Source organism: Agelaius phoeniceus, chromosome 3 (genome assembly GCF_051311805.1).
Source record: "Agelaius phoeniceus isolate bAgePho1 chromosome 3, bAgePho1.hap1, whole genome shotgun sequence".
Lineage (NCBI taxonomy): Eukaryota > Metazoa > Chordata > Aves > Passeriformes > Icteridae > Agelaius > Agelaius phoeniceus.
In genome coordinates, this window is record NC_135267.1 from 109,253,266 (window position 1) to 109,280,406 (window position 27,141).

A 27,141-nucleotide genomic window follows, 5' to 3' on the forward strand; every position below is an offset into this window, starting at 1 on the left:
GGGTCTCTGAGACCCCTGGCAGGGATCTTGGCCATCCAGGACATCCAGAGGGGTGTCCTGAGTTCCGACAGGCAGCTGCCAGCACCCAGCGGCTCCTGGCCGTGCCCAAATCCCGCAGGGCATCTCCCAGGCGGCGTTCGCAGCCGGAGACGCTGCGGGGACCAACCTGCGCCGCTGCGGAGCCTCTGTCCCCGGGCAGGAGGACATCTCCCGGCGGGCTGCGGAGCGGGGACACGGCCCTGGAGGCTCAGGGGGCTCGGTGCCCGCTCCGGCCCGGCAGGTGAGAGTCAGCGGCGGGCGCGGTCCTGGGATGGGTTTGGGAAGCTCCCGGCGGGATGCGAGCGGTGCCCCGGCGGGGAGAGGAGCTTTGGCTCCCCGTGCACTAAAGGAAAGCGATTTTCCAAGCCAGTCCGTGTGTCCCAGCCCACTTCGGGCGCTGAGCCGAAGGTCCGTAAATGCCAGGGATTTAAAGTGCGCGGGGCTCCGCGGCTGCTGCTGCTCCACGGATTCCTGAAAATGGGAATTGTTCCAGTGTGCATAAAGCGCTGGGACCACTGGGGACTTGGTGCTGATTTCGGGAACAGGAAGGCCCTAATCTGCATTCCTGGTAGGGGAGCGTGTGTGGCATCCCCAACAGCTGGAACCAGAGGTAAGGTCCCTGCTAATGGAATAAAAATATTTTTAAAAAATTAATTTTTTATGGAATAAAAACATTTTTAAAAGGGTTTTCTTTTAATAAATAAAAACCATAAAAAACTTACCAGTGCTTATGGAATAAAAACATTTTTAAAAAAGTTTTATTTTTTATAAATAAAAACATTTAAAAATATGTTTATATATATATAAATATATATATAACATATATATATAAAAAACATATATATAAAACATAACTTTTTTGTGTTTTCCATAACACATAAAAATAGTTTTATTTTATTATTAAAGCTTCCATAAAATTGTTATTTCCATACAATTGTTATGGAAATAGCAATTTTATTTAGCGTTCCTTGGGAATGTGGCCAGGTTTCCCTGTTTAGTTAAAGTAAGTGGCTTTAACTGTTGGCATGTAAATGGTTTCGGTTTGGTTTATTTGCTTATTTCTAAATGGGGGTATGAAATTGAGGTTCTATTTATTTATGGATAATTTTGCCAGACCTGAGGATGATTTGATTGAGTACTTTATGCATAATTCCCTTTGCTGAACAAGCGTTTTAGGCATGAGAAGAAAACCTTGTAAGTTTAATCCCCATATTTTGTTGCATAACTGAGCAATCTGCAAAGACTAAGCAATTATGTACTCTGCTCAAGCTGGGTTTAGTTTGTCAGAATTCAGTTGGGATTTTGATTGTCCAGGAGATAAAACATACCATTTTCAAATGCATTGCTTAATTTTCTAACCCTACTGAATTAGGCTGCTTTCTCTTCCCTTCTTTTCCTAGCCTAGCTTTACCTTAAATTAGAGAAATTGCTTGGTAATTTTAGGTGAACCTACAAGATAGGATCAGTCTTAGAAGCCAATGTCTCAGAGTTACTCAGAGAGCCACAAAAGCAGAGCTCATCTATGGATTGGCCCTGCTCTTTGGGGATGCTGTGCTTCTCCCCTGAAGCAGATATTGCTCCTGTTTGAAGTAAGCTAAAGCTGAGGCTTGAGTGCACAGATTGCTAATGCTTACTGAAAATCGATGGAAGATAGTCCCCAAAAGCAATTAAGCAGCTTTGAAAATCAATCCACAGTTGAAGTTGTCCAAGGACAGGGATTAGATCTTTGTCAGAGCTGAAGTCTTTGTGGGGAAGGTCCTGGCACAGTGTCAAGTTCATGGCTCTTAGTTCTACATCTTTTCCAGTCTGAATTCATTTCCAGTCAAAAAATCATTAAAAATTTGTTCAAATCTATGTGTGATTTGCTAAACTCTGCTGGCTTGTTGTTTTTCCCAGAGTTTGTTGTTTTATTTTGTGTGATCATAGCGTTGAAGTAAATAATTTGAAATAGAGCATGGTGGGTAATAACCAGTGCAGCCAGAATCCACATGCAATTTGTCTGTATGAATTGCCCAAAATAGGCTTTGGATTACTGGGTGTTTTAAAAGGCTTTTTTGCCCCCTGTTGATTTACTGTACTGTAAGTATTTGGTCATTCTGTATGGTAACCCCCTTCCTTTCAGCCTCTTTGTTTATCCAGGGTTTCAACAAAGCTTTCAGACCTACCCAGGATTTTTAGGCATCAAATGGCAATGTTTTAATCTTGTAAGCACTGTGAAATAAGCTCAGGCTCCTTAGTGGAAGGACCAATTTGTTCTGAGTAATTACAACAGGTAAATGAAAGTGTTAGGGGTAATAATTCTGGAATGGTAATACTCCCAGAAATTCTTGTTGCTTCAGTAATAGTTTGTCAAGTAATTTGTCAGTGGAGAAGTGGCAAAGCAGAGCTGGGGGTGGTAGGTGAAGCACATCTTATAGCTCTAGGCAAAATAAATTGATTATTTTACATGTTCCTATGCACATTTCTTGTTGGAGTATTCAAATTCTGTGGCCAGATGAGCAGAGGTAAAGCCTTGCCTTTGTGGTAGAGTGTGCACCATTTCATTGAGCCTGCAAGAGTATTTTCTACATGCCATGCACGATCCCAGAACCAGGGCAGACTTCTGCAAAGTACAAGTTCCAAATGTGGCAAATAGATCTCTAATTACTGTCTAAGTCCCTGAAGAAAAGTCACTTGGAAAGTAGAGCATCTTGCTTCTCTCTGAAGAGCTTTGGTCTGCTTGTAATTAATGTTGAAAATACTTTTTTCCCTTCTGAATTCCACTGCTGAAAAAGTCCTGGATTCTTCCTCTGCACACATTATTTTTAATTAAAAGCATCACTGTGTGTGTAAATGGGTATTTACATAAATGGTAAAGCACAAAACATCATCTTCCAAAGTGGCATTTGCTGTAATATCTTGGTCATGCTAGACATGGCAGGATGGCTGGCAGTGATTTGAATATACCCTGGGGTTTATGGCTGGTTCTTTTAAGCAGCACTCTGAGTTTTTTGTATCTATTTAAGCATGTTGTTGTTGGTTAAATGCTTTCTGATTGGCAGGGCTGGGAATATTTTTGTGGGAATTGTGGTGGCCATGCTTTGTTAGTTGTTCTCTCTGATAGTGCATTTGCCAGAGAGAAGAAATGACCTGTGGTCCTGTTTATGGAGGGATCCTGCTGCATTAAAGAACAGGAGCTGTTTGCCAGGTTTCCTCTCTGAAAAGTGAGCTGGCACCTAACATTCCTCCAGCTTCTTTTTTAAACATTTCTGCAGGAGATTATTAGGAATAATCCATGGGACAAGAAAGGGCTCAGCAAACTTCTGGGTTTTGTTGTTTCTTTGTGTCTCAAGCAATTCTCACATTTACTGCACCCAGCAGTCAGATCTTGTTCATCTTGTGAATTCGGTAGTTAGGACACACAGCTCTTGCTCTCCCTCTTTGTTCTGTATCTGCCCATCTGGGTGGGCTTTGCTGTCTAATAGAAAACAAATCTTCTCCTCAGGTAAAACATCCATGTTTGATGAATCAAAACCCAGGCTCTGTTGGAGGACCAAGCCCTCTTGGGTGCTTCATCAAGAGTGTTAATTGCTCTCATCTGGTGGGTACAGGTAGTGCATTTTTCTAGAAATCTAAACAGAACTTAAATATTGTTATTAAGGGAGAGATAAAGTAGCAGGAATTGTTCTTGTTGCATGTTTACTCTGGCACAGCCTTTTGGTGTTGCAGTTATTTGACAGAAAATGATGGCTACCATCTGTTCCCCTCCTCTGGCATCATTCAAAGTTCCTTTCCTCATTGGGAATGAAGTCTTTGTAGAGAGACAACAAGTTTTGATCTCTTCCTGTTTCCATAGTCACATTTAATATTCTTTATTCTTTTTGCATTTATAGCTCTAGGCAAAATGAGTTGATTATCTTAGATATTATTTTGCACATTTCTTGCATTATACTCAGAGTACGCAGCTTTTGTGGCCAGGGAGTCTGGTGTCCCAGAAAAAGAAGGAAATCTGAAATAATAGATGAAGGAATGAGTCTCTCATGGAGACAGATATCATTGAGGGAGGAGGGATATCATCAAGGAAGGAGGAATTGTGGCATCATAGAAAAAGGAGGAAATGTGGAAAAGTTGACATCACAGAGGATTGGGGTCATCACATGCTGAGGAAGGAGGAAGTGTCACACATGGGTAAGAGAGAGTCTGGCACCATGAAGGAAGAAGAGAGTCTGGCATCAGCGAGGGAGGAAGGAGTCTGGCATCACAGAGGTACAATGGATTTGGACATCTCAGGGGTGAGAGGGAGTGTGGCATCAGACATGGAAAAGGGAAGGAAGGATTCCAGGAAGGAACCATAGAGGTGAGAGGGAATCTGCCATCACAGAGGAAGGAGAGAATGTTGCACAGAGGTAAGAGCAAGTCTGGCATCAGGAAGGAAGAAGAGAGTGTCATCACTGAGGAAGGAAGAGAGGTGTCTGACATCACAAGGCTGGACATCACAGAGGGAAGAGGGAATGTGGCATCCTGAAGGAAGGAGGGGGTCTGGCATCACTGAGAAAGGAAGAAATCATCAGAGATAAGAGAGAGTCTGACATCGCAGAGGAAAGGAATAATGTGATGGCACAGAAAAAAAGCAGGAAATCTTCACTACTGGAAGATGGAGACTCATCCTAAAGGTAAGAGGGAGAGTGGTGTGACAGAGCTAAGAGAAGTCTGGCATCACAGAAGGTGGAGGTCATCTTGCATCACAGAGAAGGAGGGAGTTTGGCATCACAGAGGTTAGAGGGAGTCTCACATCATGGGGCAAGGAGCACATTCTCATTCATGCTGCCCTTGCTTCTTGGAGTCATGATCCTCATTTAAATTCACAATGTGCACCTCATCTGTCTTGCAGTTTGCCAGAAAATTCCTCTGGCAGTCTTTATATTCATCGTTTTTATTTCCACACCTTCTTTTAACTGAAGGGTTGTCATGTACTTTGTTCTTATGCACCTCAAACTGCTTGCACTCTTTTTTTTTTTCTCCTCTAAAGCACCACATATACATCAATTCTGCATGTTTTAATAATTAAAGGTTTCAGTAACACAGCTTTCTAACAGTGCTAATACAAAAAGCTTGTAAATCTGCTAGCTGAAAAGATCTTTCCCTCCCTGATTCCATGGAAGAATCTTAAGAGACTCAGACTGATGGAAGATCCTGCAGTAAACAGGAGGGGACATGCTGTGCTGTACCACCAAGCAGCTTGGGATGGAAACAAGTCTTATCTGGAGATCAGGGCAGGCAAAACATTGGCAATAACACCATGGCAGGGAAAGAGGGCAACCTTTTACTCTTCACTGCTGGAGAATTTGGTGAAGCTAAAATTAGAGCCCAAATTTCCCTTAAGGCCTGAGGAACAATTACCCCAATCTCATTTCCTTATCTGTAATATCTCACTCTTTTGGTTCATTTCCACCTCCTCTGTAAAATGCAGATGCTGGCACAGGATGAGGAGGTGAACCTCATTATTGCTAGAAACTCTAGTGGAAGGCAAAACAGAACCACATGCTGCTCATAATTTCTTTTCAGGCACTAGGAATGAAATGTTGAAGTAAAGCTCAAGATGTTGTGGCTAAGAATTGTTTAAAAAATTTGTTGCTGGCATGGTGTCCTTTCCTCTTTTAACAGGAAGATGGGATTTGAGAGAGCTTTCAGCTGTGTTCACCCTCCATTGTATGCCAGGCTCTTGTCACTTCTCTGCACCTGTGCAAAAAACCTGTTCTTGCTGGGATTTGAGGGTCATTAAATAGAGTGAAGGCTGGATAGGATAAATAGGATAAAATTTTTGCATGATCTCACCTTAATGCATTATTATGGTAGTTTGAACAGCTCTTTCACCCTTAATTATCACGAACAGTGCTGATTTAAGAGTTCTTTCGTGGCTTTTCTGTCTGCAGAGTCTGAAACAGAAATTATTGCAGATGGAGAGTGTATCTCCTTTCTCCTGAATCATGCACACAGTCATTAGATCACATTAATGGGCGTCACACAGATCCAAGCTGGATTCTGTCAGTTTGTGTTTGTGTAGCCTAAAGGCATTTTTTAGACTCTTGAAAGAGAGTGGGTTTGTTCAAACATAATAGAAGCAAAATAAGGAAAATGGAGATAAACAAATATGTTTTTAAGCAGCACGGAATAATGTGTAGGGCATGGCTTTGAAAGAACAAGTAATGTTGCTCAGATATGTGTTCTTGTAAATTGAGTTTCTTCCTCTTAAGAAAGCAGTATTTTAAATAATGATTGGGGGATGAGCTTTGGCTGGCCAATGGTTGCAGACATTCTGCCCCTGGGTGAAGCAAAGTACATAACAGTGAACTTAGTCCCGTGCTACTTTTCTTTTATGCTTAGTTAGACTTGGGTCTCAGTGCCTGTGGACTTTCAGTGTGGTACTGGAGAGTTCACAACAGATTGTAATTGTAGGAAAAATGAGGTGGGAATGTGTTGTGTAAGGTGCTCAAGCACCCCTCTGGAATAACGTGCCTGGAAGGACAAGTGCTGTAAGTGCCAGCTCTGGGTGATGCAGAGGTGAGAGATGAGAATTGACTCCAAGTTCTCAGAAGGCTGATTATATTATTATATTATTATATCATATCATATCATATTGTATCATATCATATTATATCATGCTATATTATATCATGCTATACTACATGTAATACATTACATGATATTTACATTATATATACTATATTTTATGTATCTTATATGTTATATATTTATATATAACATATTATATCATATTCTATATATTATATTATGAATTATATTATAAGAAATTATATATTAAAACTATACTAAAGAAAGAGAAAGGATACCTCAGAAAGCTAGAAAGGAATGATAATAAAAACCCCTGACCGACCAGAGAGCCTGATGCAGCTGGCTGTGATTGGCCATTAATTAAAAACAATTCGCATGCTGGGTAAACAATTCTCCAAATCACATTCCAGAGCAGCAAAACCTGGAGAAGCTGAAGCTTCTCAGGAGAAGAAATCCTGGTGAAGGGATTTTTCATAAAATACCACCGTGACACAGAGGGGCACCCCCAGAGCCTACCCTGGCCTTGCTGGCTGTTCCTGCTGGCCAGGGCACAGAGCAGCTGAAGTGCCAGAGCTGTGGGGTGTTCCTCAGCAGGGAACCCCCAGCCTGGCTGGGAGCAGCATGCCCCACTCCTGGGGGAGGCCTGGGACAGTGTGGCTTCACTGCTTTGGGGACATGACCTCACTCCTTGCTCACTGCCTTCTAATTAAGTTCCTTCTGTACTGGTTAATTTCTGATTGTGAGCAGTCTAGGGGAAAAAAAAAAAGTAAAATGGGATGATATCATCTCTTCCTGCTGTTTTGGAGATAGCATTGTGTGCCACCTCCCTGTGGCAATAAAAAATGTAAATGCTAAATTTCTTATCAAGACAAGGCAGAAACTCTGTTGGATTTGTATTTCCTGTCTTTGATTTGCTTTGCTTTATTTCATCCCATGCCTACCTCTCCTCCTCCCCTACAATGTTAATGCAGCATTCCATGCTCACCTGGGAGATGTTATCACTTGTAGGCAAAGCAATTTCTGCCTTGCTAAGCTATTTTCAAGCTTGTCATGATGCTCCATAAAGTACAGAAATAGGAAGATTTTCTTCTATGAGTGACTTGGTGGTTTTCTGTCTGTTTCTGGTGCAACATGATGGCAAAAATGTGATGCCTTGAGAGGGTAGGGGACAGATTGAGAGTGGAGCTGTGGGGACTGTGCTGTGTCTTAGTTCCTTTTAGGCTGTGGCAGTGCTCAGAGACTCTGTTCCAGGTGCCATGAGTTTTTGAAGTCCTTTTCCTTCAAGTCTCTTGGGAAGAGTAAGCTGCAATTGCTGCTCTTTGGGCAAAGCAGGGTATAAACAAAGGTGCTGCAGCAGAGAGGTGCCTTTTGGTAAAGCCTGATGTGGGATTTTATGTAAGGGAACAAAAATACACAGAAAAACCACTTCCAAATGGAGCTGTTATTTCTCCTGCAGGGTAATTATTAATCAATAAACCTTGTGTCTCTCAGAGTGTGCCAAGTGCTCTGAGCTGCCTTGCAGCGTGCTGGTAAACCAGTCCTGGAGAGAAAATGTTATTAACCCTAAAGCATGATTAGCCCTGAAAGCAGCAGAGTCTCACAACTCCTGCCTCAGCCATGCAGCAGCAGTTTTGCCTTGGCAGGGTTTGGTAGCACCCCCAAAGCTGTGGGTGTTGTGCATCATTTGTTGCAGCTGGGTGGTATTTGGGCTAGAAGACATTTCCTGCATTTATCTGAAGGTCTGCACAGTTGATTATTTCTCCAAAAACATGTTTCAGATGGATTCTAATGCTGCAAGGCTGAGATGGATAGTTACTTGTAGAAGGAAAGGGGGATTTTACCATTAAGCTGTTTCATAGATGACCTCTGTGAAAATGAAGAGCTCTGTTCTCTGAGGCATCTCTTCTGTGTATTGATGAAGACAAAGCAAAAGACAGGACACAACTCTGATGTAAATAATAATTGCTCTGTTCCTGTGGACCCCTTAGCTCTGATGTTAATGCACAGATAGGGGACAAATCAAAATGCAGAAAGGTGCTGAAAACCAGGAGTGTTTCCAATAGGAAGGTGTAAGATAATGTAAGGAAATTCTGGGGTTTTCTTGCAGAAGTATTTCACAAGATGTGTTTGGTCTTCTTCAAGAGTAGCTTGGTTCAGGGCTATTTACTGGGCCCATTGCATTTCAACATTTTTCTTTGAAAACATGTTTTTAAAGCAGCAAACCAAAAGCATTCCTCCTTGAACTCTTTAGGATAAAAGTACTGTCTAAGGTATTTAAGTGTTGTCTGCAAACAATATCCACCCTGGCGTACAGCAAAGTCTCAGAGCCTAAGGACAGTAGAATAAATGGATATATTTCCTTCTAAGGTCTTGCCTTTGGTCACATAAAAAGAGGAAAAAGCCAAACCAAAACATGAACTCCCTTTGAAGCACTCGTTTACAAAGGCATTGTGCCAGTGTGGTTGCATCAAGAGACTTCAGACAATAAAACCACCAGCACTTTGTTGTTGACATCTCTGAAAAATGAGGGTAGAAAAGTGTTATTGTACCTGTCTGTCCTTCCACATTCATGGTGCTGTATTGCTGTATCGTGGAACAAGTGTTAAGGAGCTGATAACTTCACCACAGATCCCAGCAGTGATTAGTGGAGGAAATTCTGGAGCAGGTTTGTCGAAACTGAGGCTGCTTTGTGCTGCTCAAACAACACACGAGAACTCCGGAGAAGCAGCTTGAATAGTGAACTTGGGAAATCACTGCTCTGAGTGGCCTCCTCTGGGCCCAGGCTGGAGCTGCTGGCAGGAACATGCTGCACCCCATGCTCATCCCTCCCAAAACAATCCCCTTGGGTGAGCTGGTGAAGTTCAAATGCTGCTGACGCACTTGGTCCTTCCCTTCCCAGGCACTCACAGAAAAATGTGACGCTCTTGGAGCTCTGGGGCCCGTGTTCATTATCATCAGGAATTTTACAGGCACTTTCAAGGCAACTGGGAGAGATTGAATACAGAGAGTCTCTCTGTTAGCAAAAAATAACCCAACCAATGTCAGAGGTGGCTTCTTCCAAGTCAGGATGACATCTCGTGCAAATCCATTTGTCACCAGCCCCAGCTATCTCCAGTGGAAGTCAAGATTCTTGTGAGACTTGAAGCTGGTTTTGGAACTTACTACTGAATGGTAAACAAGCTCATCCTCCAGTCTGAATTCACTGCAAAAAATGGGTGTCTGCTCACACAGCCAGTTCTTTCCATCTATGGTCCAGGGTGAATGCAGAACACACACATTTGCACACAATACCTCCCCAGGTCTTCTGCTGCAAAAATCCTGCTTCTTAAGTGTCCTTGAGAGGAGATGGGAGGGAGCAGAAATGGTTCTGTAGCTCTGGGTGTGGACATGAGGGTTTCTGGCTCATGGAGGTTCAGTTCCTGGGCAGAGCAGCTCTGTCTCTGTGCTGGCAGGTATTGTATTTGTAGGGATCCCTGTGGCAGGAAGGAATGATGCATCTGACTCCATGTTCTCAGAAGGTTAATTGGTTATTTTATGATACTGTATTATATTAAAGAATACTAAACTAAACTATACTAAAGAATACAGAAAGGATACTTACAGAAGGCTAAAAAGATAATAATGAAAACTTGTGACTCTTTCCAGAGTCTTGACACAGCTTGGCATTAATTGGCCAGAGAGTGAAAACAACTCACACCAGAATCCAATGAAACAATCACCTGTGAGTAAACAATCTCCAATCACATTCCACACGTGAGCAAAACACAGGAGAAGCAAATGAGATAAGAACTTGTTTTCCTTTTTTCCCTGAAGTTTCTCAGCTTCCCAGGAGGAAAATCCTGGGATTTTTCAGAGAATGTGAATGCCACAGGCAGGGCCGTGGTGCTGATGCAGCAGGAACCAGGGGGCAAAGAGAGCTCTGGTTTTGGAGGTAGCCCAGCCTGAACAACAGAGCTGGCACTGACAGCAGCTCCTCTGTTTGCTGGGGGGCTCTGTAAACAGATCAGACTGGCCAAGAGTTGGGATTTTCTGTGTGGTGTTCACAGTTATGGTGGTGAACCTTTCTAGCCCAAACCTGGCCCCAGCTGTGTTGTGATTTTGAGGAAGCTGCTGTTTTTCTTCACAAAGGCTTAGGAATAGAAATGTTGTAAAACGCTGTGGTAGATATCATTTCTATGTAAAGTGCTCTGAGGTTTCTAGAAGCCCCTCCAGTTGTGCTTTGCAATAAAATTTAATTGTGCTCAGGATGCTCCTAAACTGCATTGGTTTGTGTGCTGAGGCAAGCTGAAATTGGATAAACTTTTTCATTCTGGGGAGAGTTATGGCCTGGGTATTGTAAAGGTGGGAAAGGAGTGTTGTCTTGTGCTCCAGATAACATTGTGAAGAAAAACAAGTGGCAGAAGTTATGGAAGCACCAGTGAAACAAACAAATCAAGTTTTTTCAGTGCCTATCATCCAATAGCTCCATCCTCTGAGGATTCAGGCACTTTCAAGGCTGTAGCACTTGCATGTGTAAAAAATAGAATATTTTTCTTTTTTTTCTTCTTTTTTTTTTTTAGCTTGTTCAATCTGCACAGTGCCTGGACAAATGTTCAATCTGCACAGATGTTTTATGGGTGCTTATCTTGACTTGTGTAATTATTTATTTATTTATTGTCAGCCATTAGAAAATTAAACTCAAGAAGTTGAGTAAACATGTCCTGTCACATAAAGGCACTTAAACCATTCCATTCAGTTTCATTCCTGCTCTAATCCTGTGAATTCCTATTAACTTGTGCTAAAATTCCTGTTTTGATCCAGGAGTAAATTTGGTGCATTCTGAGGACTCTTTGAGCCATTCCAGAGCATCAAATTACTCTGTAGCAGCAAAACCAACAAAACCTCCTGGCTCTAGAGAGAATGAAGATGTTCTGGGTCATAAACAATCCTTGCCCTACAGAAGTTTTGAAATACTTGATGTCTTAGTAATTCCCCAGCAAATGAGTGTTTGAAGCATGACATTCTTTAAAATTATGCATTAAAATGATGACAGCACTGTTCCCCAAACCACCTTACTAAGGTTTCTTACACTTAAAGGCATGCTTGAAAACATTAATTATTAAAGACAAGTCTAAGTGTTTTTTCTACTTGCAGCATGAAACAGTCCAAATATATTCAAGATTGTTTTCTTTTTTTCTTTTTTTGTTGGGGTGTTCTCTTTGACTGAAGCACAGCAGCCCTGCAGCTGGGTTATGCAGATGTGCTGTGAAATCAGGTTGCTCTGCACCTTGACAGAATTTTGTCACTTTTTTTGGCAATGTGATCACATTTTAGAGCATGGGCTTTTGTTTCCTCTTTAAAACAGTTCACAGGGAGAAGGAAAGGGAAAGTCTGACTGCCCTTTACTCACCTGTTCAAGGGTTGTGCAAATATATCCCTGCTCCACTTCCTGGCTGACTGAGAGGTACAAGGTGGCTGCCCTCACACTGTTGGCTTTTTATTCTGGATCTATATTCTGCCTTGCTTTTCTTTCCCTCTGAATCTGCAGCAGAGGACATGTAAGCATTGCTGAGGAGATGCTCTGCCCTGGGATATGTGGGGAATCTAGAACTTCAGAGGAAGAGAAGGCATTAAATGTCAATTGTATAACTGTAATTATTAAGTTATGTTATATTTATGTCATATTTACATTATAATGACTATTTAATTGCCACATTATCTCTTTATCTGACTTTGAGCTCTGTTTTTAATATGTGTCTTTTATTTAAAACAATTCTTCCTCATTTGGGTAGGTTGAAACATTCTATGTGAGAAATTTCACAGAAGTATTGATATCCTGTGAGTGCCAGAACATCCTGCAGCTGGGATCCTGTCTGAAAAGGGAAAAGTCTCCTCAAAAAATGTGTGTGTCTCTCTGAGCTGACTGGGCTCACCAGAGTTCTGCTCTTCTCTTGCAGGCATTATGCTGCTTGAGGTGTTCCTGGTCCTGGGGACACTCCTCATTTACTTCTTCTTTCCCAAGAAGAATGAAGAGACACTGCCCTTCAAAGATGGGTGGTGGGGCAGGGGACAAAAGCCTGTGACCAAAGAAGACTCCAGTATTAGACCATTCAAGGTGGAGACTGCAGAGGAAGAGCTGAGTGTAAGCAAATCTCTGTGCTGGGGAAGGGAAGGGAAGGAAGAAATGGCCAAATCACGTAGAACGTGTTTGGAAGTAATTTTTAAATTGAACCAACAGGGTGCCAGTGATGGTCAGGTCTTGGGGGAAGGGATTTTTCAGTACTTCAGAAGATAGGTATGAATAGGCAGATCTCACTGTATAATTTTGTTCTCAGCTGGCTCTTGCATGATTGCTGGTAAATAAACCTACTCTGCAAAGCCTAATAAACATAAAAATCATATTACAGATTACTCAACTCTGTTTTTCTGTTTGTGCATTTCACTCAGTTTGTGTAGACCAGAATAAGAACAATGTCTTGTTTTTTTTCCCTTTCTTTCCAAAGCAATTATAAATACCTCATTTTCTTGACTGCTTTATGTTTGCAGCTGTGTTGGATGCTGATTCTTCTGTAATTAATAGTCTACTTTGGTCAACACTAAATTACTGTGGTAATTACAGTAAACACATACGTTGCAGAATTTGTTGCATAGAAAGATTTTGATTGTGTGTGTTTAAGGCAGGGATTGAACAATTTCACAGATCTTTGTGGAGTCATGGTTCAAACAATACTCCTGGGATTGCTCACATTATTAATTTATAATAGATTCCTAATTTCTCAGCAAGGCCTGGGTTTTTTAACACTTTGCTTACCCCTCTTAGTAATGTCAATAGACATTGCTCTCCATTCTGCTTTCCCCTTACACTGCAGACACTAAGATGGATCATTTCTAACTTTAAAATGATTGAGCAGGATTAGATTTCCAGACCTGCCTTTCAGCTATTCTGTGGTTCTGTTTGCAGTAGGGAGGGACTCTTGGCTGTCCCTGCTGGGTGATTTTGGAGTCATCTTGCAGAGTCACCAACATCTCCTGTAGTGCAGTGGGAAGGTGACTGATTGGCAAACTTCAATTTCTGTCTGGTCTCACCAACTTTCTGTTTATGCAAAATCCTTCTGAGTGTTTCCTGGTGAAAGACTTCCCACCCCTGGGTTTGGGAAGGAAAGCAAAAGGTTTGGGCCAGATCCGTTCATTGACTGTGAGGAAAGCACCCAGGAAAGGCAGCAGGAGTTGCCCCTTGCAGCCACAGCAGTGCCAGCAGAGCAGCTTGCCCAACTCTGTGGTTCTCAGCCTGGCAGACTCTGTGGTTCTCAGGTTAGGCAGCCCTGCAGAACAAAGGCTGAGAACAGCTGGGAATGGAAGGGGAAGGAGGCCACCTGCAGGAGGAAAAATACTGGGACAGCTGATGGAGCATCAGCAAAAGGCACAGGTGTCTAATTAGAGATGTTATTTCCATTGTTCTCGTTTCACGTGGGGATAACTAGAAACACACACAGCCCAAGAAAGCAGACACAAGGGCTTTTAATGTCTCTTCTCTCTCTTTCCCTGTAGGATTTATTTAGGAGACTGGACCAGGCTCGATTCACTGAGCCACTGGAGAACAGCTGCTTCCATTATGGAACTAACTCAGTGCACCTCAGGAAGGTGGTGTCCTACTGGAAAAACCAGTTCAATTGGAAGAAACAAGTTGAAGTCCTCAACAAGTACCCACAATTCAAAACAAAGATTCAAGGTGTGCTCCTTTTCCCCTTAAAATATAACCAGCAATAGATAAATTTGTCTGCAAGGGAAATTTGCAATAGACAAATAGATATTTGTCTGCAATAGATAAATTTGTCTGCAAGGATGGGAAGAAGGCTCTGGTTGTGTCACAGTGCCTTCCCTCCCTGGCTGCCATAGTCTGGATCCTTGGCATCACTGCTGAAGGAGCAGGGAACTCCTTGGCTGTAACTGAAGCCTTCAGGACAAGGAATGACAAATGGAATTCCCTGTGCATGAGCAGCCTGTCAGCTGGTGTTAGCAGGAGCCAAGCACGAGTGTTTGGAAGCAGAAGAGGATCTTAAGCTGTACACATGTTCCCTGCCTTGCATGCAGCCATGCAAAAACTGCCACAGATGTCTCCTCATGCTCCATGGAGCTGCCCAGCTGCTGCTGTCACAGTGAAGCCATCAGCCTGGCAGCCCTCCTCAGCCTGGCAGGGCAGATGTGCTCTGCTGCACCTCTTCAAGCATTCCCAGGCCCAGGAGAGCACAATGCCTCTCTCCTGGGGTTGATGTGCTGCCAGCTGTGAGGGAATGGTTTCTCTTCATTCATTCTTTCCAAAGAGTTCATTCAGCCAAGGTCTGCTGGTGCTGGAACTTGGTCAGGCTGGGCTTTTTAAAATGCCTGATTTGGGGTGGTGCTTGGGTCCAGTTCTAGTTCTAGAGCTCAGCAGGCAATTGTCTCCCATGATGGCAAAATTTAACTTTAACAGGGTATTTTGTTCTGTTTCTACTTGCCCCCATAATTGTGTGTTATTTCAAAAGGTGCAGTTTGCCATGGTATTTTAAATGGATTTGGGACAATAAATGGTGCTGCATAGTGGTTAGAGCTTAAAGAACTTATTTAAATGATGGTTAGTGCTGCAAAAGATAAAACCAGAAAGTCTTCCCTTGAAAAAGAAGAAAAAAGCCCCATCTGAGACAAGAAAGGGAGAAGCAGCTAAGGACAATGCACTATGTATAGCAATGGGAAGGGAAATCTCAGGGCTGGGAAAGATTACAGAGAGCAGATATGAAAAGACAAGGTCGAACATGCTGTGTATCAGATTCCTACCTTCTGTCATCACTTGAAAGCTTTTCAGAGAGTGCAGAGATTCACAGAAGTGTCAAGGATGGGGAAATCTCAAGTCAGTGAAAGACAGTGGGATTGCTGGTGAACTGGAGTTGATGTGAGTAAAACATGCTTAAATACACCAAGAAATGAGGAATTCAGGGAACAAATTCCTGCTTCCTGGAAAACAAAGCCCTGAGTTAGTTTGAGGAAGAGCAGCTCACCTGAAGCAGGTAGTGCAATGCTGTGTGAAGCTTTCCTGCTGGAAAGAGTCAAAATGGAAATTACATTGCTGATTTTACCTTTTACTGGTCAAAATGGAGACTGGTACTAGAACAGAGGTTCCTGGTTTGGTTTATTCACTCAAAGAGATACTGAAAGCTTTGGACAAAGGGTAGGAAAGAACTACAAAAATGAACATTTTAACTCTCTTTTAGCAAAGCATAAAATCCTCAATTTGGCATGATTGGTTTATCAGCAGTTAAGATGTGTGACCTGATTACAGGAGGCTTCCACAGACAGAGAATATTTAGTGAAGGCTTTTAAAATTCCTTTTGTGCAGCATTTAGAGTCAGTGGCTGGGGACAGAAGCCAGACATATTCAAATGGAAAGTAAGGCATGCACAAAATGAGGAAAGTGATTCATACCCCCAGACAAACAGCTGCCCCTTGTGATGGATTCCCTATCTCTTGGTGCCTTCAAGCTGCAATTGCAGGCCTTTCAGGAAGAAAAATCTCTGGCTGACTGAAGCCTATCCTGTGCCATGTAGGGACATTTGGGTAAAATTTAAGGGCACTTGGACTAAATGATGTAATTGTCTCCTCTGCCTGTAAACTCTGTGAGTCACTGTGTAACCGTTGGTAGATTGCTTCGCTTCTATGTCTTAATTTGCCAATTTATTTTAAAACAGAAATAGCCAACCCCATTTGGCTGCTGTGATGCTTAATTGCCCATTATGAACTACTTTAAGGTCCTTGGATAAATGTATCCAGAGAGGTGCAGTGTGTTTGCATGCTCACAAAAAAAAAAGGACAAGACAAAGGCTTTATTCCTAATCTGTTCTGTGATTAGTTTCGGTGTCACGGTAAATTTGGGCCTGCTAATTAATGATTTTATTTTTACAGGCATTGATATCCACTTTGTTCATGTAAAGCCTCCTCGTTTGCCTGAAGGCCAGGCTGCAAAGCCACTGTTAATGGTTCATGGTTGGCCTGGCTCATTCTATGAGTTCTACAAAATCATCCCTCTGCTGACGGATCCTGCAAGCCACGGCCTCGGGGATGAGCACATCTTTGAAGTCATTTGCCCATCTATCCCTGGTTATGGTTTCTCAGAAGCACCCCACAAGCAAGGTATGACACAGGAGAAGAAACTGAACCCCCACAAGCCCAGCCTCACAGTGAGACTGTAACTCTTCTGTTAGCAGAACAGCAGCTCCTGTTCCACACTTGTTTTCCCAGTGAGGAAACAGAGATCCTGTGTGTCATGTGGGATGAGGGACATAAGGGGGTGACTTCAGGTGACATCACTAGCTAGTTCCTGGAGCAATGAAGTTACAACTCAAGAGCTGTAACTGCAGCCATGAATTGTCTGTGAGTGAGCAGGCAGGGTAAATTTAATTTATTACTGCTCCTTTTTGGTGTTTTGCATCCATATTGGACAGCATTGTACAGGTAGGTGAGAAGGAAGAGTTGAAACAAAGCAGTTCATGTGTCCACATGGCAGATTGTAGCCAAATGCTTGTTCAGCTTGTGCTCTGAGTTATACAAACACAAACTGCAGCAAATTGAGGAGGTAGTGTTTAAAGTGACACTGAGTTTAGTATTTAATTGCATGTGCAGATGTGGAGAAGGTTGGGTGTGGTATTTTCGGGGTCCCCAGGATGAAGGAGGAATTGAGAATCTGACTCCATGTTCTTAGAAGGCTAATTTATTATTTTGTGATATTATATTATATTACATTATATTATATTATACTAAAGAATAGAGAAAGAATACAGATAGAAAGCTTAACAAGATACTAATTAAAACTTGTGACTGCTTCCAGAGTCCTGACACTGCTTGGACCATGATTGGTCATTAAGTAAAAACAATTCACAAGTTGGATAAACAATCTCCTACCACATTCCAAAGCAGCAAAACACAGGAGAAGCAATCAGATAATTATTGTTTTCATTCTTCTCTGAGGCTTCTCAGCTTCCCAGGAGAAGAAATCCTGGCAAAGGGATTTTTCAGAAAATGTGATAGTGACAGTTGGGTTTGCTTTTCTCTGCTTCCCTGGCTTTAAGTATCTGCTTTAAGTATCTGAGTATCTTTTAACTGCTTTAAGTATCTGAATATTGTTTCTATTTTAAAAACATCTTTTATGACTGAATTGGATAACTGAGTCAAGAGTATGAACTGCTTTTTAGTTTGGTGCAGCAGCAATTCACTGATGGATTTTATTAAAAAAACCCCACAATTTTCATGGTCAGCATACAGAGCAGGTCTGCAACAAAGGCTGGAATTAGTTCTCCTCATGGTTTCTGCTTGCTCTCTGTGCTTGGATGCTGAGCAAGGGCTTGCAAACAGTCAGACAAGGAGAAAGGGACTTGTAGCTTTTGAGGAGCTGGAACATTGCCTTGATGAGGAGAACCAGTGCTGCAGGGTCAGAAGTGTGGGTGGAATTAATGCAACAAAAGTGTTCTTTTCTTTAAATGCAGACTTCAATTCCGTGAGTGCTGCTTCTGTTTTTTATGAATTGATGCTCAAACTGGGATTCAATGAGTTCTACACTCAGGGTGGTGATGCTGGCTGTCTCATCTGCACCAACCTGGCCCAGATAGCTCCCAGGTGAGTACCCCCTTGATGCAGCTCTTTTACTCTGTGAATAGTTATTTCCTGTGCACTTGGGAGTTCCTGCCCAAGTCCTTGCTGTGTAGGTGTGGCATTCACATTCTCTGAAAAATCCCTTCTCTCAGGATTTTTCTCCTGGAAAGCTGAGAAGCCTCAGAGAAAAAGGAAAACAATTCTTATCTCATTTGCTTCTCCTGTGTTGTGCTCATGTGGAATGTGTTTGGAGATTGTTTACCCACAGGTGATTGTTTCATTAATTTCTGCTGTGGGTTGTTTTCACTCATTGGCCAATTAATGCCAAGCTGTGTCAGGACTCTGGAGAGAGTCACAAGTTTTCATTATTATCTTTTTAGCCTTCTGTAAGTATCCTTTCTCTATCCTATAGTATAGTTTAAGACAGTATTCTTTAATATAATATGGTACCATAAAATAGTAAATTAGCCTTCTGAGAACATGGAGTCAGATTCATCATTCCTGCCTTCATCAGGGCACCCAGCAAATACAATATGTAGTTTCTTCCTTTAGTGCTTAGTGTTAAGCAAAGATCAAAAATTACATAACTTTAGTTTATATTCAATGTTTTTTCTTTCAAACAGTTGTGCAGTAGTTTGGTAGTGGCCTCACTGAGGTCTGGAGTGGGACAAGTACTTGTAAAGAAAAAAAAAGGAGGATTTGTGGCTTAGTGCCCTGGAGTGTGTGCTGATTACTGACAGTTGTCCCTTTAACTTGTCATTTTTGTGTGAAAAGCCACACTACAAAGGGCAGCTGAGGTCATGATGTAATTAACAGGCTGGAATTCAAGTATGTCTGTTCCTGTTAGTAACATTTTAAATGTTACAGGTCACAGCATCAAGGCTGGCAGAGTTCAAGTGTTTGGGCAACACTCTTAGGCACATGGTGTGATTTTTGGGGCTGCCCTGTGATGGGCCAGGAGCTGGACTTGGACAATCCTTGTGGGTCCTTTCCAACTCAGGATATTCTATGTCTCTAAATACAACAACTTTGAACTTTTGTTAACTTTTTGTTAACTTGTGGGTGTTTTTTTTTTTTGTCTTTAGCCATGTGAAAGGTCTCCATTTAAACATGGTCTTGGTTTCGAAGCTGGGGCTCTCTCACCTGCTCTCTATCCTGCTGGGCCGGTACTTCCCAGGGCTCTTTGGATTCCAGGATGAAGATGTCAGGAGGATGTTCCCCTTCTTGAAGAAATGGCTCTACAAGATCTTGTCTGAGTTTGGCTATGCTCACATACAGGCTACAAAACCAGATACTGTTGGTAAAACAAACAAAAATAACCCCATAACCTTTTTTGAGCTCGGGATACCTAAATCTCTTCACTTTAGTTGTACTTTCATAGAAACTTAATGTACTGCTTAAAATATGCAGAAAATAGGGGGGTTTTGCAGTGTATCTGCACATCCAAACTGAGCATGCTCCAAGTGCCACTGACCTCATTTTCCAGTTTTCATAAATAAAATAGATTGTTTCATATTTTTCCACTTCTGCTATCACTGGGGACTGTAATTCCATTTTGAATGCAGCTCTGCTGAGAGCAAAAGATAATTTCTTCTCAGAGAATGGATGACATTCTAGTAATGTAAACTACAAGAAGCTTTTAGCTGTCTCAGCACACAATGTAGCTTATTTATTATAGTGATAAGTAATACCTGAGAAGTAAAATCAAATTTCACTTTCACTCATTGTTCTGAATTACCTGCAGACTTTAAAGGAAAAAAAAATTGTAGCTGTGAATGTTCTTTCTACACGAGCTAGTCACTCAGATGGTTTAACTGCTTTAAGTATCTGAGTATTAAGTGTTTCTATTTTAAAAACATCTTTTGTGACTGAATTGGACAACTGAGTCAAAAGTACTGGCTACCTTTTAGTTTGGTGTAGCAGCAATCCACTGATGGATTTTATTTAAAATATAGCTAAGGGAAATACTTCTTAATGGTTTTCCAAAAGCTTACCTACAGAGGCAGGTATGTTCTTAAAATGTGTAGGCAAAAGGATAATTGGATTAAAAAAAAAAATTTGCTTCTGTTGAGTTTTGGTTCCTAAAAATTGCCAGTCTTTTGTGCTTTAGGAAAGAGAGGGAAGCTGATATCTGAAAGATGCTTAAGCCATGCTCCTTCTCATTCAGAATTTTGGCTGATTCTTGTCCTTACCAGTCATGTGTGGTCTGTCAGAGCAGACTGGGAACCAGCAGCCAGTTCATGCTTTGGGAGCTGGAGCATTTCTGCAGTTCTCCTAAGGACAAAGAAGAGACTATCAGGGCAGTGGCAGGTTCCTAAAAGGGGAAAAACACTCTGAATAAATTTCTGGCAGAAATGCCTACATTCCAAGTGCTCTGAGGATCAATGTCAGTTTTTCTCTATTTAAACAGATGCACTCTACTCACAGTGAGGAGCTGAGAACAGGCTTGTCATGTCCAGCACATCTGGAAAGTGCTCAACAGAACTTTTTCAAACACTTGCTATTTCACTTATCAATAGTAGTTGCTTAATAATTGAAATCCCACTGTCATGTTTAAATAGCAATTACTGGTGAAATTGTGCCAGCTGCAGTGTTAGGCACCTTCCTGGAAGGCTGGGTTGCAAGGGTGGAACTTCAAATTCCACCAAATTCCCAAATTCAACCTCAAAGCTGTTCCCAAGGAACTTGCTGGTTCTTAGGAACAGCTTTTTCTCATGTTTTACTGAGAAGCTGGGACAGTTTACAGTCCCTGAATTTCACAGCACTAAGATGTATGATCAAAGTTCCAAGTGCAGGTGTGTTTCTTTCTGTCCAAGAAAAGCAAACTATAAAATCTGTATGAAGGCTTGTTCTACATGAAGGCACTTTGCTGTTGCTAATTCAGAAGATGGACCATTTAGCAGAGCCTTGCTGTTTCTTAATGACTTTCTAATAATCCTTAAAATGTTTTTGCTGTTAGATAATGCTGCAAATCCTCCTGGTCATGTGTAGGCATGTGGGGTTTGGCTCTGTAATGCTGTTTAATACATGACAACTTCCAGATTAATGGAAGCAAACCCTCCTTGGCACATAGAGCTTAATCTTATTAGCTTACCAGAAAAAAAGAAAAGCCAGCAGAAATCCAATACTGTTACATCAGTTGAAAAAATGTTCACTGTGAGCTAATGTGGAGCCTGCTCATTTGCAGACACTTCCAGTTTATGATTTGGCATTAAATGGCTCCAGCTCATTGCACTATCTTATTTATTCAAGAAAGCAGCTGATGGAACAGCTTTGTAAAGTTACATCCCCTGTATTATAACAGGCTGCTTCTCTAACACTCTGAGTTCTGTAGCTGGATATCAGTTATAGGTAAATTTCCCTCCTCCTTTACAGGCTGTGGTTTGAATGACTCTCCTGTGGGGCTGGCTGCATACATCTTGGAGAAGTTTTCTTCGTGGACTGATATGGAATTCCAGAATCTAGAGGATGGAGGACTAGAGAGGTGAGCCCATTCTCCCCTGCCATTTTGCATGGGGTGACTAAGCCCAGAGCCACAGCTGGAGAGGTTTGTCTGAAGTGGTCACCTCACACCTCAGGGAGCCTGGGGTGACCACAGCTGGTGCTGCACTCCAGCACACAGAGAGAAAAACAGGGGAGGCTGATGGATTCCCTTCCCACTTCCATCTCCTAGGAAAGAAATACACCCTGCCACTCCTGGATACTAAAAACTGATTTATGGGGATGAATCTCATTAGGACACAAAATCCAAAAGTTTTACCCACATTAAGATGCTGGCAGCTCATGATTCATTGTAATGACAATTAACTCCCTGTGGATTGGCTTTGGATTGATTGTTACAGCTTCATCTAGCTACCATTTGCTAATAAAGGATTATGCTTAGTGGGCAGCAGAAACCAGAGCTGAAATCCCCTTTGAGAACTACCTGGCTGGAATGGAGAAGAGGGGGCATGCTATGGGAAGCAGATTTGCATGGAATGTTTTCCCTGCATACAGCTAATAATTTTATATGAAACATGCACTGTTTACAGCACATGTTGGTGTGTCAGGGCTCTGTTGAGTGCTCACGGTAGCATTTCAGATTATCATTAATAAATGGCACAAGCTGCTGCATGTGCTGTTCTGCTCCCACCCTCCCAGTCTGTGGACAGGAGAGAGAGCCATGCTGGAGCATAAGGTGCTTGTTGGAACCTCTTGTATTTGGTTCCATACAAGAATACAAGAGGTTCATACAAGAATACAAGAGATATAAAAAAAGAATACAAGAGGTTCCATACAAGAATACAAGAGATATAAAACAAATACAAGATATATCTTGTATTTGTTTTATATCTGTTGTATCTGGGGTTCCCAGACAAAGGGAGGAAATGATGTATCTGACTCCATGTTCTTAGAAGGCTAATTTATTATTTTATGATGCTAGAATATATTAAAGAATACTAAACTAAACTGTACTAAAGAATACTGTACTAAAGAATACTAAAGAATACTAAAGAAAGGACACAGACAGAAGGCTAGAAAGATACTAAAGAAAAACTCGTGGTTCTTTCCAGAGCCTCTACACAGTTTGACCCTGATTGGTCATTAAGTCAAAACATTTCACCTGAAACCAATGAAACAATCCCCTGTTGGATAAACAATCTCCAAACACATTCCAAAGCAGCAAAACACAGGAGAAGCAAATGAGGTAATATTGTTTTCCTTTTTCTCTGAGGCTTCTCAGTTTCCCAGGAGAAGAATCCTGGGCAAAGGGATTTTCCCAGAAAATATGACTGCCACAGAATCTGCCTTCCATGCAGGAGTTAAAATGTGACTTCCCAGTTTGTGTCTGACAGCCTTTAGCATCCTTAGCATTTAGCATCCTTAATTGGTCACTGGCAGACAGAGGGGGAGTAATAACTTCACCTCTCCACTCTTAACCACTATTTATTTCCTATTTTTTTTTTTCCCCTTACAACCAAACCAAAGTCAAGTCTCTGCAAATTAGTTTTCAGTTCTAATTAAGCAATCTCTTGGGCTTGCCTTTTCAGGAAGTTCAGCCTGGATGACCTGCTCACCAATATCATGATCTACTGGGTGTCAGGCTGCGTTGTCTCCTCCATGCGTTTCTACAAGGAAAACCTGCAGAAGGGGATAGGCACACAGAAACATGAAAAGTAAGTGTGCCTTCTTCCCTTTAAATATTTTGCCTTGATTTTAATTTTATAGTTGTATGCTTTATAGATTCCTGAATGCTGAAGAAAAACACTGCTCTCTCACAGGATTCCTCTGCAAGACATGCCAGGCAGCTGAGGTACTGTGCTGTGCTTACAAAACACAGTGCTCAGGCAGGAATCCTGAGCCCTCAGTGAGGAGATCTGACTGGAGGCTCTGCTTGAGGGCCTCCCATTCATGGTGTAGCCATCTACTTCCTGATTTTATTTCAGTTACTAAATCAGTCTGTGACTGAGTCACACAGTCAGTTTTGTTTAGTTTAGTTGGTTGTAGTTTTAGTACTTTTCTGGATACAATTTTCCTGTTTCTGCAAAAGGCTTAAGTCCTTCTTTTGGAAGCAACTTCAGCCTGCTGACAAACTGCATCCTTGAGAAGTCAGTGAGGCTGATGTGCCTGCTACTGCTCAGACTCTTCAGGCAGAGCTTGGTTGCATGTACTTGTGTCAGCCTGAGTATGAGTGAAGGCTTAAACCTGTCCTGAGGTATTTGCACCCACATCTTAGTGCCATGCTATTTATTTAGCTGTGAAATGATGCTCCCGGGAAGCTGACTCAGTTCCTGAAGCTGTTGTGGCCATGCTGTGGGCAGTATCTTGCTCTAGTTCTGCCTGCATTAGATGAGTTGTGTGAGCTCCTAAGTGCCTGGAGGACAGAGTCTCAGAGTCTTGTGTAAAGCTCTGACCTCAGCCTTCCAGTGCCTATATACCCAACACTTTTTGTATCTACATTTTAAAGTCTGTCACTTCTGACCATGCAGCTTATGTGTATGGGATATTCAAACCTAGAAAATGTGGCTCTTAGAACAAGCACAGATCATTCACACCCCTCAAATGCAGTTGCTTCCTCACACTTCCTAATGTGAAGAATGTTTTGTAGTGTGCATTTGTGCCAGTTAAAAGCAAGAGCTACAAGGTATAGTCCCACATATAGAAATGTTGCTTCTGAACTAGTCTAGATTATCAGCATTCCTCTCTTCTCCCCCCATTAAGTAACTATTCTCCTGCCTACCCTCCAGTTGTCCTGCCAGGATTAGTATATTTGAGTGGTTATCTTCTCTGTAAATCTCTCTCCAGCTCTTATCAAATTGTGTGCTTGCTCATCAACTTGAACCCTGTGTACAGCAAGAGGAAATCTGCTGCCCACCACCTCCTAGGGCTCTCCTCTCCCTTTCCGTGCTTCTGAGCCTCATGCCTTGGATCACCTCCAAAATTGCCTTAATATCACTGTATGCAAAAATAAAAGAGAGGTTTTTCCCTCAGGAATTATGGTGTTGTCTTCAGTTTTAGGATCTGGAAGTCCAATTTTTAATACCTAACAAGAGTGTGCCCAACTGTTCAGGAACATTTCCTTGGGACTTTTGATTTGTTACAGATTTAAGTGTTTGGAAGATGACAATGATTCTCTCTCCTCTCTCAGGCTCACAGTACAGGTACCTACTGGCATTGCTGCCTTCCCCAATGAAATCCTGCACATACCCCAGGCTTGGGCTAAGAAGAAATACACCAACATTGTCTCCTTCCACTTCATGCCTCGGGGTGGCCACTTCGCAGCTTTGGAGGAGCCTGAACTTCTTGCTAAAGATATTCTGCAGTTTGTTGACAAAGTAGAGAAAGAGCAACTCTGGAAAAAGAAAGGGGAATAGCTTCCCTAAGAAACAGCAGGGTAATTACTTTTAGCTTAGCACATGTACAGGGCTTACTAAGTCTGCTGTAATCCATGTAATTAGATTTTATTGTTGACCAGATGTGAGCAAGGACAGAAAGAAAAATACAGTGTATACTGCCATGGGGACCAACAGATTTTGGGCTGTTTTTTTTTTGTTCAGCTAGGCTAAGAAAGAAGAGTGCTTGAGTATCTTCTGAAACATATTCTGTAGTATTTTTGACTCTTGCTTTGAGGTTGAAAAATAGACCTCACAACTACCAACGTACCTAGTAACAGTAAAATTGTTATGAAAGGCTTTTTTTTTCATGGCAGCAGTACAATTTGAGTTGCTGTGAGTATAAAGTTCCTCACATAAAGAGTAGGGAGCAGCCTGGCAGGACCTAACTTGCATGAGTGCATCAATCAATCAATCAATCAATCAATCAGCATTGATGAGCTTACAGTATCTTTAAACTGCCTTCTGCTGGCTGCCTTTCTCTCCCAGCCTGGGTTGTGAAGCAGTTTCCTGGCTGTGAAGAAGCTGGACTGCCTGTGCCAGGCTCCTGGGAGATGTGAGGAGCAGCTGAAAGACACAGGTGCCTGTAGCTCAGCCCAGGAGGTGGGGCTGGGTAGGAGTAATTGCAGCCCCAGCTACATCTGCATTGAACTTGTACTCTTAAATCATAGCCCTAGGTAGGCCCAACACATTGTGGCTTTGCACTGCTTTGGCAGGGTGTTATAAATACCTCTTGCTAAAGGATAAAAATATTATTAATTCAAAATTAAAAGAAAAGCAAATTAAATTTTTGAATAACTCCTGTGTGATTCTTTTAATTCTTTTAACATCTGAGATTTTGCTTGGTACCAGCTAGGAGAAACATCAGCTCAGAACTATCAATGCTGTACTCCATCTGTCACAGAGGTCAGATTGAAGGCAAACTGCTCAAAGAAAATTGAAGGACTGTATGGCTTTACCAGCTCCTGTCCCCAGTGTGTGCAGCTGAGCTTCAAACAGGTCTTAAACCATGTCCAGATGACTGATTTCAGTGTGGTTTTGTTCTTCAGTCACTTCTGATGTCCTTCTCTACTTCTGAAAGCACAGGGAAATACAATCTACCAATAACACTTGCATGGATTAATATTATTTCACAATATTAATTGAAATGGAAGCTCAGATCAGGAGCTCAGCAGATCCAGGCTCCATCCCAAAAGGCTTTAGACTCAAGCATACCACACAGTTTGTTTTTCACAGGAGGCAATGGACTCTCCTGCTGGGCACATTCAAATCCTAGTGCTGAGAGCCACCACCACCAACCCTGACAGAAATCATCAGGGCAGAGGGACCAGCCTGGATCAGTTTTCTGAGCAGAGGTGAGACCTTTTCCTGTGCCTGCTGCACCTGGGTGCCAGTAGAGTAAGGCAGAGGAGCTCTCAGCTCTCCCTGCTAGATTTGATCCTCCAGCTGTTCTTCAGTTAAGACAAAATAGTAGTGAGCACTAATTCCATGCTTAATTGGAAATGCTTTTGTCCAGTCAAAATTTGTCTTCACATTTGCAAAATGGTGTGTGATGCAGGCCAGTCTGTTTTGAGCACTCTGGAAGAAAACACAGAAATAGACTCTCTGTGGAGAGGACCCTTCCCAAACTTGTTTCAGGAGCAGTATGGTGAAAGAGAGATCCTTATTCAGGAGGAATTGGCTCACCTCTGAAAAGAACAGCCTCTACAGCCACCACTGCACACCCTCCTGCACAAGGCTGTCCTGACCTGCTCTGCACACCAGGTCTAGATTTTAGGAGTTTAAAAATGATAATTAAATACCTGATATATAGCAGAGTTTGTTCTGAATTTTGATGTCACACTTCTCAAACCTTAAGCCCACAGCTGTTACTCATCACCTGGTTACCTACAGTTAGATAAAAATGCAGTGAAATGCTATGACAAAGTGAAAAAGTAAGAAATTAGCTATACAGTAGCTGTATAGCTAATTGTGTCCTGCCCTCAGTTCCTCTTCCCTTTTCAAAATAACCTCTGGTTTTAGCAAAACACAGCCAATCCCACCACCTCTAGTGCAAGGTTTAACACTAAAGAACTGTCTGTGA

The 27,141-nt window shown here is 42.1% G+C and overlaps 1 protein-coding gene and 1 long non-coding RNA gene across 2 annotated transcripts; one reads left to right on the forward strand and one right to left on the reverse strand.

Moving 5' to 3' along the window:
* Window positions 1-207: 207 nt before the first annotated feature.
* EPHX1 (epoxide hydrolase 1) lies at window positions 208-25,448 on the forward strand. The gene is made up of 9 exons (XM_054629127.2): window positions 208-280; window positions 12,528-12,712; window positions 14,119-14,299; window positions 16,504-16,731; window positions 18,081-18,210; window positions 19,272-19,486; window positions 21,562-21,670; window positions 23,217-23,342; window positions 24,815-25,448. The coding sequence occupies exons 2-9, from the start codon at window positions 12,533-12,535 to the stop codon at window positions 25,038-25,040; spliced, it is 1,395 nt and encodes a 464-aa protein (XP_054485102.2). The 5' UTR covers window positions 208-280; window positions 12,528-12,532; the 3' UTR covers window positions 25,041-25,448.
* LOC143693639 (uncharacterized) lies at window positions 11,789-20,742 on the reverse strand. The gene is made up of 4 exons (XR_013181559.1): window positions 20,379-20,742; window positions 19,330-19,480; window positions 15,382-15,558; window positions 11,789-12,180 (listed from the first exon to the last, which is right to left on the reverse strand). It is a non-coding gene; the product is annotated as an uncharacterized LOC143693639 (long non-coding RNA).
* Window positions 25,449-27,141: the final 1,693 nt, after the last annotated feature.

Excerpts from the sequence above, each read along its gene's own strand:
- EPHX1 (XM_054629127.2), top strand. The coding sequence starts at position 12,533 with ATGCTGCTTGAGGTGTTCCTGGTCCTGGGGACACTCCTCATTTACTTC. Across the intron at positions 18,211-19,271 it reads CTGGCCCAGATAGCTCCCAG|CCATGTGAAAGGTCTCCATT; the intron begins GTGAGTACCCCC and ends TTTTGTCTTTAG. Across the intron at positions 21,671-23,216 it reads GAGGATGGAGGACTAGAGAG|GAAGTTCAGCCTGGATGACC; the intron begins GTGAGCCCATTC and ends TTGCCTTTTCAG.